The sequence below is a fragment of the Antechinus flavipes genome, chromosome 2, assembly GCF_016432865.1.
Source record: "Antechinus flavipes isolate AdamAnt ecotype Samford, QLD, Australia chromosome 2, AdamAnt_v2, whole genome shotgun sequence".
Lineage (NCBI taxonomy): Eukaryota > Metazoa > Chordata > Mammalia > Dasyuromorphia > Dasyuridae > Antechinus > Antechinus flavipes.
The window spans coordinates 608,521,364-608,535,683 of NC_067399.1; the positions used below are offsets into that span (position 1 = coordinate 608,521,364).

The 14,320-nt window shown below is 32.1% G+C and overlaps 1 protein-coding gene across 2 annotated transcripts in view; it reads left to right on the plus strand.

The window, feature by feature from the left end:
- The window catches only part of HECTD2 (HECT domain E3 ubiquitin protein ligase 2), a 106,355-nt gene that overhangs the window by 45,168 nt on the left and 46,867 nt on the right, over nucleotides 1-14,320 (plus strand). For both annotated transcript variants that reach the window (XM_051981633.1, XM_051981632.1), the window contains 8 exons: nucleotides 1,185-1,287; nucleotides 1,694-1,783; nucleotides 3,176-3,240; nucleotides 8,198-8,243; nucleotides 10,635-10,744; nucleotides 11,873-12,021; nucleotides 12,665-12,788; nucleotides 13,037-13,133. In XM_051981633.1, the coding sequence (XP_051837593.1) occupies nucleotides 1,185-1,287; nucleotides 1,694-1,783; nucleotides 3,176-3,240; nucleotides 8,198-8,243; nucleotides 10,635-10,744; nucleotides 11,873-12,021; nucleotides 12,665-12,788; nucleotides 13,037-13,133 (784 nt within the window). The remainder of the gene's footprint in view (nucleotides 1-1,184; nucleotides 1,288-1,693; nucleotides 1,784-3,175; nucleotides 3,241-8,197; nucleotides 8,244-10,634; nucleotides 10,745-11,872; nucleotides 12,022-12,664; nucleotides 12,789-13,036; nucleotides 13,134-14,320) is intronic.

The window sequence follows — 14,320 nt, forward strand, 5'->3', positions numbered from 1 at the left end:
AGAATCTAGAGCTGAAAAACCCTTTGATGATCATCTGGCGCAAACCTCTCATTTTATAGCTGAAGAACCATAGACTTAAGGAAGCTATGATTTGTCTAGAGCAAGTTTCATTTAAGCAGTAGAAGGAAGGAACAATTCAAATGTTATCTTTCAGTTCCAAATCAAGTACTTTTCCATCATCCGAATTACATGAATGAAACTACAGAATCATCAACATATGAGGCCCTTCAAATCTCTGCTGGGCCCTATTTGAACCTTGTAGAGTCTTATATACCTCCAGACTTGAAGACCACAATTTAAATTATTAAGATCATAATATTGTAGATTCAAAGCTAGAAGGTAGCTTAGATCAATCCTCTCCTTTCAGAAATGAAAAAACTAAAGTTCAGAGGTTGAGTACCAGTGGTGAAATTTAAATCCTGGTTCTTTCACTCTAATTCCAATGCTTTTTCTACATATTCAGTATTTATTTTTGTTTTTAATCCAAGATGTGAAATATTTTCATTCATACTTCACATTTACTTATAGTCTAGGGTGATATTTTCATTCAGGTTAATGAGGAAAATGCATTTATTAGAATTTCTGATGATAACCATTAAGAAACCTGAATCCTAATGTCAATTTCACTACTAACTAACTAACCAACCTTCTCTTTGCTTATATTTCTACACCTAGAAATCTCCTAGCTATCTCACTAGGTTACAGTGAGGGGAAAAAAAGAAAAGAATCATTAAAAAAATTATATAAATGTAAATTATATTTTTCATGAAAAGGGAATATTTGAGGTAAAGGCAAATGATTTACAAATGGTAGATTGTAGCTATAGTAGGAATTTATTGGAATAATAGAACCCTCTTTGGATTTGGATATGCATCATGCCCTTGGTAACTAGGCACTTGGCTATATTAGCAGGATGAAATAGGACTGACACCAAATTGGAGGTGAAATAATGTTGCAATCTAATTTAAAAATCACCATGTCATGAAACTGTATTTAAGAGCAAATAACAAGAATATGCTAATCTGAAAAAAAAAACCCTCAATATTCACTTGTATTTCAAAATTACATGCTTCGGTCAGTTTCACCTGTAAGGAAAGAAAATATTATTTTGGAATGAGAGCATACTGTAATTGTGTGGGTATTAAATTTATTTCTATTAAAGTAATCTTTGCTTTTCATTTTAGGGAAGATGTAGAAAAAGTCAAGTCATCAGGAGAATGGAAAGAGGTCCATGACTTTTATCTAACAACATTTGATTCTTTCCTGGAGCTCAGTGCTACATTTAAGGTTAGTTGATACTTTTCCAATTCATTTTGTATTTTCTTAATTTAAAATTCTTTACAAAAATTTACTTTGATTACTTTGTCCTTTGCCTTATCTTTTATCTTTCAGAAATTAACACAAATATGCTTGAACTAATGATGATTTAAATCCTATACAAATACTATTCTGTTCTGTTATGATACAAACATTATTTGTTGTATGATTCGTTTTTCAATATTAAAAAATGAATATATATATATACACACACATACACTTAACTAAATAGCTTCGCTTTCAATATAAGTAATTTTTAAATAAAAAATTCTTTTAAATAATCAGCACAAAAAAAGTAGGTATAGTTTCAATTTTATTACTTAGAACTGCTTTTATAACCTTATGTGACATAGTCAATCATTTAATTGCTTTGCAGAAAGATGCCAATACCCCATTTAATACTATTGAAGATTCTGGGATTAATGCAAAATTTGTGAATGCTGTGTATGATGCCTTACTAAATACTGTAAGTATTATAAAATAAATTGCTTAAAATACATATATGTAAATGTTCTAAAGGTTAAGTGAATTCATAAGTGTAGAATTTACTCTAACTTTTTTTTGAAGCTAAAGATAAAAGATTTGGAAATTACCTATATAAAGTGATATTTTAAGCTGTGAGATTCTTTGAGCTTGCCAATAGGAGAACAAATCAGTCCAAATGTAGATCTCAAAGAATAGAAAAATACAACTGCACACTATTTAAATTCACCTACAGTCTTTAATGAAGAGGTACAAAGCAGTGGCAGACACAGAAAGCTATAAATATACATATGCCAACAAGTTCTGCTAGTAGCCTATTTTTTTCCACAAAAAAAGCATGCTTCCAAGTAATCCTGGCTCTTTCCAGAATTTGAAGATATAAATCTGAGTAATAGCAAGGACTAAGGCTAGTATTGTTTCAGAATAAAGGGGGTTGCAGGGTTTTTTAATGCATCAATAGATGCCTTTTAAATACAACAATCAAAATCAAAATCCTAGGTTAGGATGTACAAATGATTGGCAGAATTCTTCTGGAGGTAGAGGTCTTCTTTTAATGAGGTAATTAAAGAGGTAGTATACTCATTAACATATCAGTCAAGTTATTCTCCCTATTTCTATCTACTGACCCTCTTCTCTCTGTTGAGAGGATTCCATAGTTTGATCAACTGGCATCAGAACAAGGTTGGAAAGGTTGTTAGACCCAGTAGGCCCTTGAAGAGTTTGAATTTTTATTTCATAAACATTTGAGAGCCAGTGAAGATTTTCGTTATGGAAAGTAAGTTTGTTTAATGAATCCCAGAGATGGGTATTTTCTTGTCATGTGACTTTTATGAAAGCACAGCACATATTAAAAAATTCTCATTAACCAAGGTTTTAGTATGTTAACTGTGTTAGTATGTTAACTATATTGTTATTAAAAACAAGTCATTAAAAAGTGACATTTAATGTTCGAAATATATTATGTAATATACTTTATATAAAATATTTACTGTATAACAAATTTATTTGAAATATATCATTTATTAAACTGCATGACATTTTAGGATTTTTTTCAATTGCTTTGTTAAAATTCTCATTTTGATTTTTGCTTTTAATTCCTTTATTTTATAGCATTTAGGAAAAAATTTTACAAAACTTAATAAAGTAAATTATATGCAACTTTAATTTTGTATTCAATATCATCTCTTTTTGTTGCATCCTTGTCAAATTATCCTATAAAAAGAGAGAAAACAAAACTTTTTTTTGCTGTGCAATAAATGTTATTATAGATCAAATATAGATTTTCCCTGTTAAATCCATAAATATATCCAACATGTAAAAGTAACATTTTTAAAGTAGTTAAATGCTAATATTTTTGGTTTCCTTCATTTTACAGCCTCAAGATATTCAGAAGTCAGTACTGAAGGGTACCATTAACAGTCTATTAAGAGAATGGAAAGGGTAAGTGTATTATTTATTTTATAATTAAATTTTAACTCTCTAATACTAAGTAAGGTGAAAATATAAGTAACTTATACTTTTAAAATATCAAATTGAATATTTCCAGTGAAAGTCAAATAAGAATATTATTTTTTCTTAGTATTTCCCCCTAATTTCTTATTATGTAATGTCTGATACCATCTATACCATTACTTTTAGTCTAATGACCTTGTGACTCATCCAAATTATTTATACTTCTGTTTTGAAAATGAATGCATCATTAAAAATTCCACTCCAAGACTTCTGGACCTAGAGAAGAACTCTTAGCATCATAGATTTGAAGTTAAAGGAGCTTTGGAGCAATTTGCTCCAACTCCTTTATTTCTCACATGAGGAAACCATGACCAAAGGTCATTACTTAGTGGGGAGCAGAACTGGATTTTGAACACTGTTCTCTGACTACAAATCCATTTTTTCTTAAAGCCAAGTTAATTTGTTCTTCCCTATTTGCACAATGGACTTACAAATGAAAAGATGTACTTTGAACCCAATAAGAAATTAGGCTGTGACCTTCTAAAAAAGCCTTGACAAATGTCTGTTGCTTTGATTATATGTGTAAATTATCTTATCACAGATCACAAGAGTGATGGTTCCTGTCATATATGGACAAGTCATAATTTCTTTCTCCAGACAACTCTCTTAAGATGATAATTATGGATGAGTTGTTGCTCTGCATTGGTGAATGAATTTTTCCACAGTGGGTATTATACAAACTGATAAAATCACATATCCCAACTATCCTACAATGCTGTTTCCCCCACTTTCTATCATAGAATTGTTATTATAAATCACTCCCCTCCTAAGAGGAGTTGAAGGATGCCATATCAAAGAAAACTAAGGAATATAGATGAAGTCGACAGCCTAGAACAAAAAAAAATGTTTAATTTCTTATGGGGATTAAGACTTGCCAAGCCTTTTGGAAAATGAACTGAGAACTGCTAATACTTTAGACAAGAAACAGATGCTTTCTGAGTAAGAGTTTTGAAGTAGGTAGACAGCAGAGGAAATTTCCTTTAGCCACGGGGAGTAGCTGTTATGACGTGAAGAGAGTCTCTAAAGAAGGCATGATCCTCAACAAGTCTTTCTCAGAGCCTGTTTCCTCATCTTGTAAGTGTGGAGGTTTTACTCTTTAAGGCATTTACTATGATCCACTTATATCCATCCTCAAAGCCACGTCTATTAGGGAAGTGATGAGATGCTAAATTAGAAAAAGAGGTGGAGAAACAAGATTTTGCTGAAAAGTAGAACCAGTCTTAGCAACCTCCCACTGATTGTTCTTCAAGCAAACCAAACACATGTTGAAAAATGAATCAGATGTAAAAGAAATCTTTCAAGAGCCCAAAGCCATGTAGACTTCCAAGAAAGTAAACAAAAGTACAGCTGCAGGCTAAGTGAAGGATAGCCAGGAGCTCAGGAACAGAGAAAGAAACCTCCTCATTTAGAGACTGAGGAATACATCAGTGGAGCTGAGAGTCAGGAGCCAATTGATCAGTTAACAAGCATTGATTAGTCACCTACTGTACTGAGACTGGAGGTACAAGGAAAGCCTGTGGGGTGGATGTATGATGCAGTCCAATAACATTGATGTTTGTACAATGTTGCTGTGAGGGCTACCCTGTGCTTATATACAGAGTACCACCTGGAGTATAACCAAGGAGCCTGCATTCGGTAAAATGTTAAGAAGCAAATGCAGGGGCCAAGGCCTCAGCCTTCTAAGGTCTGTCAACTAATAGAATTAATCAATTGAACTGGAATAAAAAACGTGTGCATCTAAATTTGTTTATTTTTCCTGTTTCGCTTCAGCTGAGCAAACATAAAGTATATACCATGTGCCTACATGATATGTACTTTATGTTTGCTCATACATGAATTATACTTTATGTTTGCTCAGCTGAAGTGAAACAGGAAAAATAAAAAAAAAAATTGAGAAGTGGAAGGGAGCTCACATACAACTCATCACTAAATGGAATCTCCATAGCTAATATTCTCAGTCTTTACCAGAATTTTCATTGCTCCTGGTTGTACCCCATTGGGCGAGAGTAAGTTTGGTCCCTTTTCCATGAATGGCCCTTCAAATATTTGAAGAGGGTTATAAAGAGTTTTCTGTTTTTCAGGCTAAACAACCTAGTGTCCTCAAACAATCTACATTTGTCTTGAGCTCAAGGCCTTTCATCATACTGTTTGCCCTCTTCTGGATACTCTTCCATGTCTGTCCTTAAATTGTGGTGCCCAGAATTGAACATAAAATCCCATATGAAATCTTGACAGCATCTATGGCAGGAGTTCCTAACCTGGGAGTAAAGTGGTTTATTAAAATATCATTACTATTTTCCTTTGAAATCCATCATTTTTTTGCATTTAAAAATCTTATTCTGAGAAGGAATCCATAGGTTTCACCATGTTGTCAGAGAATTTCTTGACATCCAAGTTTTACTCCTTGATATTGTAGGACTATTGGCTTCTTATTCCTGGAAGCAATGTTCCTCTTAATGTTGCTCAAGATCACATTAGCTCTCCTTGTATTCACATTACATTGCTAACTCACACTGAGCTAACAATCCACTAAAATCATGAAAATTTTTTTCAAAACAACTGCCATATATCATTGCCTCTCTCAACCTGAATTTATTTTTATACCCATTTGTATGACATTACATTTAGCTCTGTTGATTTCCACTTTATTAGATTATTTTAGATATTGGTTCAGTCATCCAGTGTATTACCTCTCCTTACCAGCCTGATGTACAAATTGAAAATTTGTTGGACAAGTCATTTATGTCTTTAAGTAACTGATAAAAAAAATAATGAATAGCATAGTTCCCTATGCATCTAGAGACCTGAGACTTGCAGTTATATTGACAATGTGGGACTTGTTAAAGTCACTTCAGTGAGGTCCACTTATTGCCCTTGGGATCTGGACCTGGGCCTGGACTTGGACTGGAGTTTCCTTTGAGCTACTGTTTTAGCGTAGTCATCTAACCAATTTTAATTCCATGAGATTTTGTTTGCTGTGTTGTGTTGCACAAGCAGTATTCCTTGACATATTATGAGAGCTCACCTCAGAGTGATATAAATTGACTATTATGTTCTTAAATTGGGTATTCAGAATTGTGTAATGTCGATGTTGAAATTAGTCATTCTGGGAACTCCTGTGAAAACTTTTCAACGTCAGACTATGCAAGTGCTTTTATCAAATTAGTCAGAGCCTGCATGATAACACCTACTAAAAGAGATTTTCACAGTGAGTCTTCTATTGCCTGCAAAAAATTTTATACTGCACTTAGTATCAAAAGAAATACAGGAACCTTTATCAGTGTAACATTAACCATTTTGAAGCTGGTTAGTTTTCAGTCGTTTAAATAAACTTGACAACCTGATTTGAAAGCTTCCTTAATTTTATTTTAGATTTAGTCTTATTTTAGTTCTCCAAAGGCTATTAGAATTACTTAAAGTGGTTTCTTTGGTATAAGTTTGATCATACTTTTGGCGTTAAAGTAGTAATAATATACATTAGTCAGTCAATCAGCAAGTGTTTAGTAAGGAATTATTATGTGCTAGCCACTGTCTTGGTTTACCTATGACTATTAAGCAACTCATAGAAGTATTTATAGGATTTATGGTAATTAAAAAACATTAAAATTCAGAAATTAGATTTTTGGATTGAACTACTAAGAACTGAAGAAAGGAAATACTATGCCATTATTTATGTTAAAATATATTTTTCATAAAAATTAAAAATTATTTACTCACTTATCAGAAATAAAAGATGAACCAAAAAATATGCCTTGTTCTTCAACATTTGTGTTTAATTCGGTCCCAAGCTTTTCTCACTTTGAAATAGTAGCAACAGCAGCAATAATAGTAGTAGTAATAGTTATAGTAGTGGTAGTAGAAGTAGTAGTTATAGTAGCAACAGTAGCAGCAATAGTAGTAGTAGTAGTAGTAATAGAAGTAGTAATAATAGTAGTAGTAGTAGTAGAAAAAAATTAATAGTAGTAGTAATAGTAGAATTAATAATAGTAATAGTAGTAGTAGTAATAATAGTAGTAGAAGTAGTAGTAGTAGTAGTAGCAGAAGTAGCAGCATCAGTGGTAGTAGTAGTAGAAGAAGAAATAGTAGCAATAGTAGTAATAGTATTAGTAGTAACAGTAGCAACAGTAATTGTAGTAGTAATAAATAGTAATAACAGCAGCAGCTAGCACTTAATATAGCACCTACAATACCCTAGGCACTATGTAAAGTAAGTACTTGTAAAATATTATCTCATTTGAAACCCTGGAGGTCGATGCTGTCATTATGACCATTTTACAGTTTTGGAAACTGAAGCAAGAAAAAGTTAAATGATTTGGCCAAAGACCAAGACCAAACTTGAACTTAAGCACTCTATCCACTGCCTCACCTGAGTGGCCTCGAGTTGTATTTATAGGCTATGGTTTAAATATCTTGTTAATACCCATTTGCTACTTCTTTACTTTGAGCCACAGTGTCTTGAGATGATATCCTGGTAAACTTCTTTCTTGGTTTTCAGAACAGCCAGATTCTCTGCCCAAATATGTCTTTTCTTTCTGCACCACTCCAAAGCAATGTTCTTTTATTTACAGTTTATGAAGAAGCATAAAAATCACAAGGTGTTCAACCTAGAGTAGATTTTAAAGTTATGTAGTCTAACCTCCTCGTTTGGCAGGTGAGGAAATATAGGCCCAAAAAAATTCCTCATAGTCTTATTTGGGAGACAAAATAAATGCTAAATGACGTCTTTGTGAAAATCACTCCTAGGCTAACTAATCCTTCCTTTCTCAGCTCCAAACTCCTAAGCTCTTTTGGCATGACTTAGTTCTTCTGGGAAAATTTTATTGATCAATTCAGGAGAAATTGAATACTTATCATAGACATTGATCAGATCTTTGTTTCTTTTCAGGCCACGATCAAAAGATGACCTTAGAGCATATTTTATACTTTTACAGGTAAGGTCACATTAGCCTATGTATATATAGTGAATAATACAGAGTAATAAAATATAAATTGATATTTAGGGTGAAATATCTTAATATTTTAGAGAATCACAACTATTTGTGACCAAAGAAATAAAACTATTAACATGTTTGTAAAAGACATCTTAGCCAAAGTGGATTTTAATTACTTTCATTATCACATGAACTTTAGTTATGCACATACCCAGAACACACAGGGTAAAAGAACGTACATTTGGCTTGATAGTTAAATAATTTCTTCTCTTTAGTTACCTTCTTTTAGTTATTAGGTTTCAGATTTTCCCATTTTTTTTCTCACAAATGTTTGAGAAATACATTTTATAAGAAACTATGAATCCTTCACCATAAAACCAATGTACAAAACTTTTTAAGGGGAGCTTATGAAGGACGTAGAACCATTGTGAGGGGAAAAGCAATTGACATCCACGTACAAAAGTATATAATTTTTTTTTATTTTGTAGGGTTGTTTTTAAGAAAGCAAGCAAATATTCATCTTGTCTACCTTTAAAATTAAGAGCAGAGAACATAAAACTGCATGAAAGAAATGAAAAATTATGAAATTTATTTCCACTTAATGAGTGATTTAAAAACAAAAAAGGGAAGGAGATAGGACAAAGGAGTAAAAGATGGAAAAAGATAAAAGAAGAAAAAGAGGAGCAAGAGATATAGGAGATGAGAAAAAAACAAAACAAATACTGCAACAAAAGGAGCAAGATATAGACAAGGAAACTCAGTTTCTACTCTTGTCATGTTTAGCTATTCATTTGAGCTATGAGCTATGGGTATCAGACTGAGTTACTTATTGTGACTATCATCTTTTGAAAATCTGCAATCAAGCCATCTTCCTCTTCCTCCTATTCCTACTTTTCAGTATTTGAAGTGAGGTTTATTGTACCATGGAATTCTTTGAGGTGTTTTTGTACATTTTTTGATATGATGACAAAGGTCTCAGAAAGGCATTTCAAAATCTTAAAAACATTTGGCAATTTACTTTTTAACTTACCTATACTTGAACTATTGGCATTTAGAAGTTGACATTTAGGAACTATCAATTTAGCCACAAAATAAGCATTTATTAAGCAACTACCATCAGGAAGAAACAGAGCAAAACAGAAATAGATCCTTTTCTCAAAGAGCTTACAATCTAATGAGAGAAAGAATATGTAAACAATTACATAGAAACAAGATATCTTCTGAATAAATTATAGATATATTTATATGGGAAATTAGATCCTACTTATAAAATACTTCACAAAGTTTGGAGTCAGAATCAGCATTTATTTCATTTTCAAAGTATTTTTGTCAAATCAGATGTAATTTTTAGTTGGGTCATACTTCAGCAAATTTGAGATCTCATCAATATGAATACTCCATCAGTAAACATCACAAACTACCTATGTCTTTTCATTCTGTGTTACTGAGCTCCCCAAGAGCCTAAAATGTCTTTTGCCTTTATCCCCAGTGCTCAGCATAGTGCTTGACACATAGCAAGCACTTAATAAATATTTATTGACTGACAGATTCTTAAATCATCCCATGACTTGCCCAAAGAGGATCTGCCCAAAGTACTAAGGGCTCTTTTAAGTTTGTTTGGGGAATGGTGGAGCACTTGGGCTGGTTATCTCTTGTCCCTTGCTTTAGGTCCTCTCCTTTTGCTGTTATCTTTCACATTTCTTACCCAGGAGAGTTTGTGGTAATGTTCTATAAATTACTTAGACCCATCCTGTATATTTTCCCATTGCCCTTTGGTTCACTTGTAATTTGGATGTTTTCAGGATTGTGATGCCCTATGATTCATAGTCATTATAATTAATAAATTAAGATTAGTAAGTTAAATCACAGTAGGATTGATAAATAGTGAGAACAAAAAAATGAGGGGGAACTCCGTAGAAATAAGAGGGAGAAAGAGTTGGCGCTTAAGAAAGGGGAGGGTAAGGTGTCTCAAGTTTTAATGTTATTATGCTCTACAATTGTTATTATACCCTACTATTCATTTGAGCTATAGGCACCTAAGTTATTATGATTGTTGTCTTTTAAAATTCTGAGTCACTCTCCATCAATTTAGAATAGTCTTTTCTCCCTTGGAAAATGGATAATGTTTTCCATTCCTCCTACTCTCCTCTTTTCAAAGATTGTTTTTTTTTAAAATAAATATAATCATTTCCCTATAAAATTCTAGACGTTTTCTGTACATTTTGAAGGAACAATTTAGACATTAAAGGATATTCACTTGATATTTTATGTTTGAATTTGTTTTCCTAAATTATAATTTATCATCAGATATTTCATTTTATTTAGAATGTGTTATGTATTTCCTTTTAGTGTTACAAAGTTTTAACAGAATGTCTATAATGTTTTTTGCAGAATCCTCAGTTTAATAACACATCTACTTATGTCATCTATGCCCACTTGCTAAGACAGATAGCTACCTTAGTGGAAGCGGACCATCATTTCCTTGTTCACTGGTTTAAAAAGTAATTTATCCATGATACTATATGTTATAAGTTTTATTGTTTGTTTGAAACCATCTGAACGATTTAATAGTGAAATGCTTTGAAATATTTTCAAATATATTATTAGTAACATTTATAAATTAAAGTGCTTCAAAAACATGGTATAAATATTACTGTACAAAGATATTAAATGTATGCTTTAGTAGAAACAATCAATTTTGTATTATTTTAGTGTTTTTAATGTATTTGTTTTATGAGGTAGATTTCTATTGCTAATTTTTCAAATATTTTCAAAATGATGATTTACCATAATGCTTTTATTTCCATCTAATTTTTTTACCTTGCTTATTATTAATTATTTAGAACTTTATGGGAAGGAATATAATAAAATATAAAAACTGAGGCAGAAGACTTGGGTTCATGGCTTAGCACAATTACTTTATTAGTTATTTGGCCTTGAATAAGACACTCTGCCTCTCTTGGACTCAGTTTCCTCTTCTGTAAAGTTAGAAGATCAGACTGTTGTTTTCTAAATATATTTTTCAATCCTAACATTCTGTGGTTCATCCTATTTAAAAGATGGAGGGGGAAGCTAGATAGTGCAGTGAATAGAGTACCAACCCTCGAGTAAGGAGAACCAGAGTTCAAATCCAGCCTCAGACTACTTAACATTCCCTAACTGTGTGACCCTGGGCAAGTCACTTAAACCCAATTGCCTCACCAAAAAAAATTTTAAAAAACATGATGAAGAAAAAAAAATGAAATGCAGATTGGCTACTTGTAAGCAATTTGTATGAGAAATAATGCTCCATTTTGTAATGTATTGAATCCATTTTCAAAATAACTTTTATGTTTGACTTAAAAAGCTAAAAAAAGCAAAAATATCTCAATATCAGAAAATGATTAAAGCTTAAAAGTCCAATAAATTAACTACCTGCTAATCAATTTTATAATAATTATATTTTGGTGTTTATTTCTTATTTAATTAAAATCCTTATTCTAAGAAGTATATATTTTTAAATTCCTCCTAAACATATTGATATAATTTTAAAAGAATGTTAGAGATTTTTGCATGTTTTGCCCAATCGACATGTCACCCAAGTGTAGAAAATGTTAATTTGATTAAAATTATTTCTACATCTTTCCTAGATTATCACAAAAAAGATTCAAGCAATTGGTAGACAGATTGCTACAGTTTATTTCCTTACGCCTATTTCCTGCAAAACCTGAAGAATTCCCACCTATGACAAAATGTTCCTGGTGGATTCCATCAGCAGCCAAAGTCTTGGCTTTACTTAGTAGGTTTTTTCTTCTACTAATTTTATTTTGCATTTATTTATTTAAGTGGATTTAAGTATACAATCTTTCCCCTGTAGATTCCAGTGTCCTACACAGATAAACTAAAGTTCTCTCCCACAAAGAGAACTGTGAAGTAGGTTTTCATTTTAGTAATAGTTTTCTTAATGAATTTACATGAATAATAAAGCATATTCTTAAATATTTTATTGAATTATGTCCTCCTATGTATCAGTGAAGTTTCAATGACATTTTGTAAAGCTAGCAGTTACAGATCACTTACTAAACTAAGAAAGAAATTTCCATTAATTTATTGGGGATCATAGGAGACAATGACTAAGGTTAGAAAATAGTATATGGAAATGGTGGTCTGTGCCCTTTACTGCTGAAATCACAATGGGGTGTGGGGATATGTGTGAATATATGTTCATGTGTGTTTGTAAAGAAATCATTGGCAGAAGTTTCCACTCAATTTAAAAGCATTTTTTGCAAATGGAATTAGAATTTATTGAAATGAGAATCTCAAACAAAAACTTATTTTGTACATTAAGATACTTTATAGCAATAAAACAGATAAATAAGATGCTTGAAAATCTGTTTCATATGTAAGATGATGAAGATCATGCTGTAAGTTTTTTTTTTCAGATGCTGCAAATGATCTGGCTCATCTTCCTCTTATTCCTTATACTGATTTCTATAATTCTACACTGGATCATATTGATCTCATGGAGGAATATCACATCTGGCAGTGCTTTGGAAACTCGCGAAGGTAAGATGGGTAACTAACTAAATGCAACCCTTTCTCACCTGATCATGCATAGCATTGAAAAAAATTTGATTTAATTAAAAAGTAGTTTTGTTATTTACTTTCAGAAGAAAGGCTTATTCCAACCTGGTAAATAGATTATAAAAGGGTATCCATTTAATGGTGGTTTTTTTTAGGTAGATTCCCTTGGATAGTTCACTAAAAAAGAAATGTTTTTCCTTAATCTGTTTTCTGTTTCTGTTTTTGAGCAGGTTTTCCTTCTGTCAGTATCCATTTGTTATTTCTATAGCTGCAAAAAAAATCATTATTCAGAGGGATTCAGAGCAACAGATGATAAGCATTGCCAGGGTAAGCCAGATCATAGAAAAAGTTGTATGTTGTCTATAATCAATACAGTGAACATGCTTTTTGAATTTTCCTAGCATAATTGGTGAAACTTCCAAGTAAACCTTTAAAATAGTGGATAACCAGACAATATCAGGAAGCTCATGTTGAACACAAACCTCTCCTAGATTTCAGCTTCATAGAATCTCAGCCCCTCAGAGGTGTAAGGGGAAGTTAGAATTTATCAAGCCCAATCAGCCCCTGTGTAGGAATCCCCTTTACAATACAACCACCTACGGTGACAGGAATCCAATGCCTCCCACGGCTTCCATTCCTCTTTTAGACAATTCTAAGTGCTGAAGAAGTTTTTTTCCTATAAAATCTATTTCCCTTTAACCTTCACTTCTCCTCCTCATTCAACCTTTTAGGGCCAATAGGGGCAAATCTAATCCCAAAGCCATGTGACGTTTCTTCAAATTCTGAAAGCCAACTAGATATTGTAGCTCCCTTCTTTACAGTTGGAGGGAACCATATTCTCCAGTCTGACCACCCCTTATTCCTCAAGCTATCCTATCATTATAGTATTTTTTCTATTTTATTTGTTCTCCTCTTGATTTACTTCAGTTTGTCACTTCTTTTCACAAAATGTGACACTCAGAAATGAGCATTATATTCCAAGTGTGATCAAACGAAGATTAGTAGATTGGGAATATCAACTAATTTTAATATGTATGTTACTCCTCCATTACTGAAGTCCAAGATTGAATTTGCTCTGTTAGCTGCCATTATTACATCATCTCATCAAATTTGGAAAAGTAGAAGAAAGATGAAATATTGAAATATCTGAACTATAATTTATATATATTAAGACTTAGTTTAGCATAAATCTATAACTATATCAATCCAAACTTAAGTAATCATTGAAATATTGACTAAAAGTATAATAGTCCTATTGTGTCTTCATGGGCTTGTACTGAAATAGTTGGAATATGTGAGAGTTTTACAAAAAAGCAAACACATCTTCCAGAGTATTTTCCAATTGCATTTTAACTTGATTTGACTACACTTGGAAATGTTGCTGGCCACCAACACCCAGATGTGTTTAATATTTTGCATCAAAGCATCACAAAACAAACAACTTTATGTCAAGATAGAATTACTGAGCTTCCCGTTTATCTCTAAAGATTTCAAATTGCTTCCATTTCTTGTTT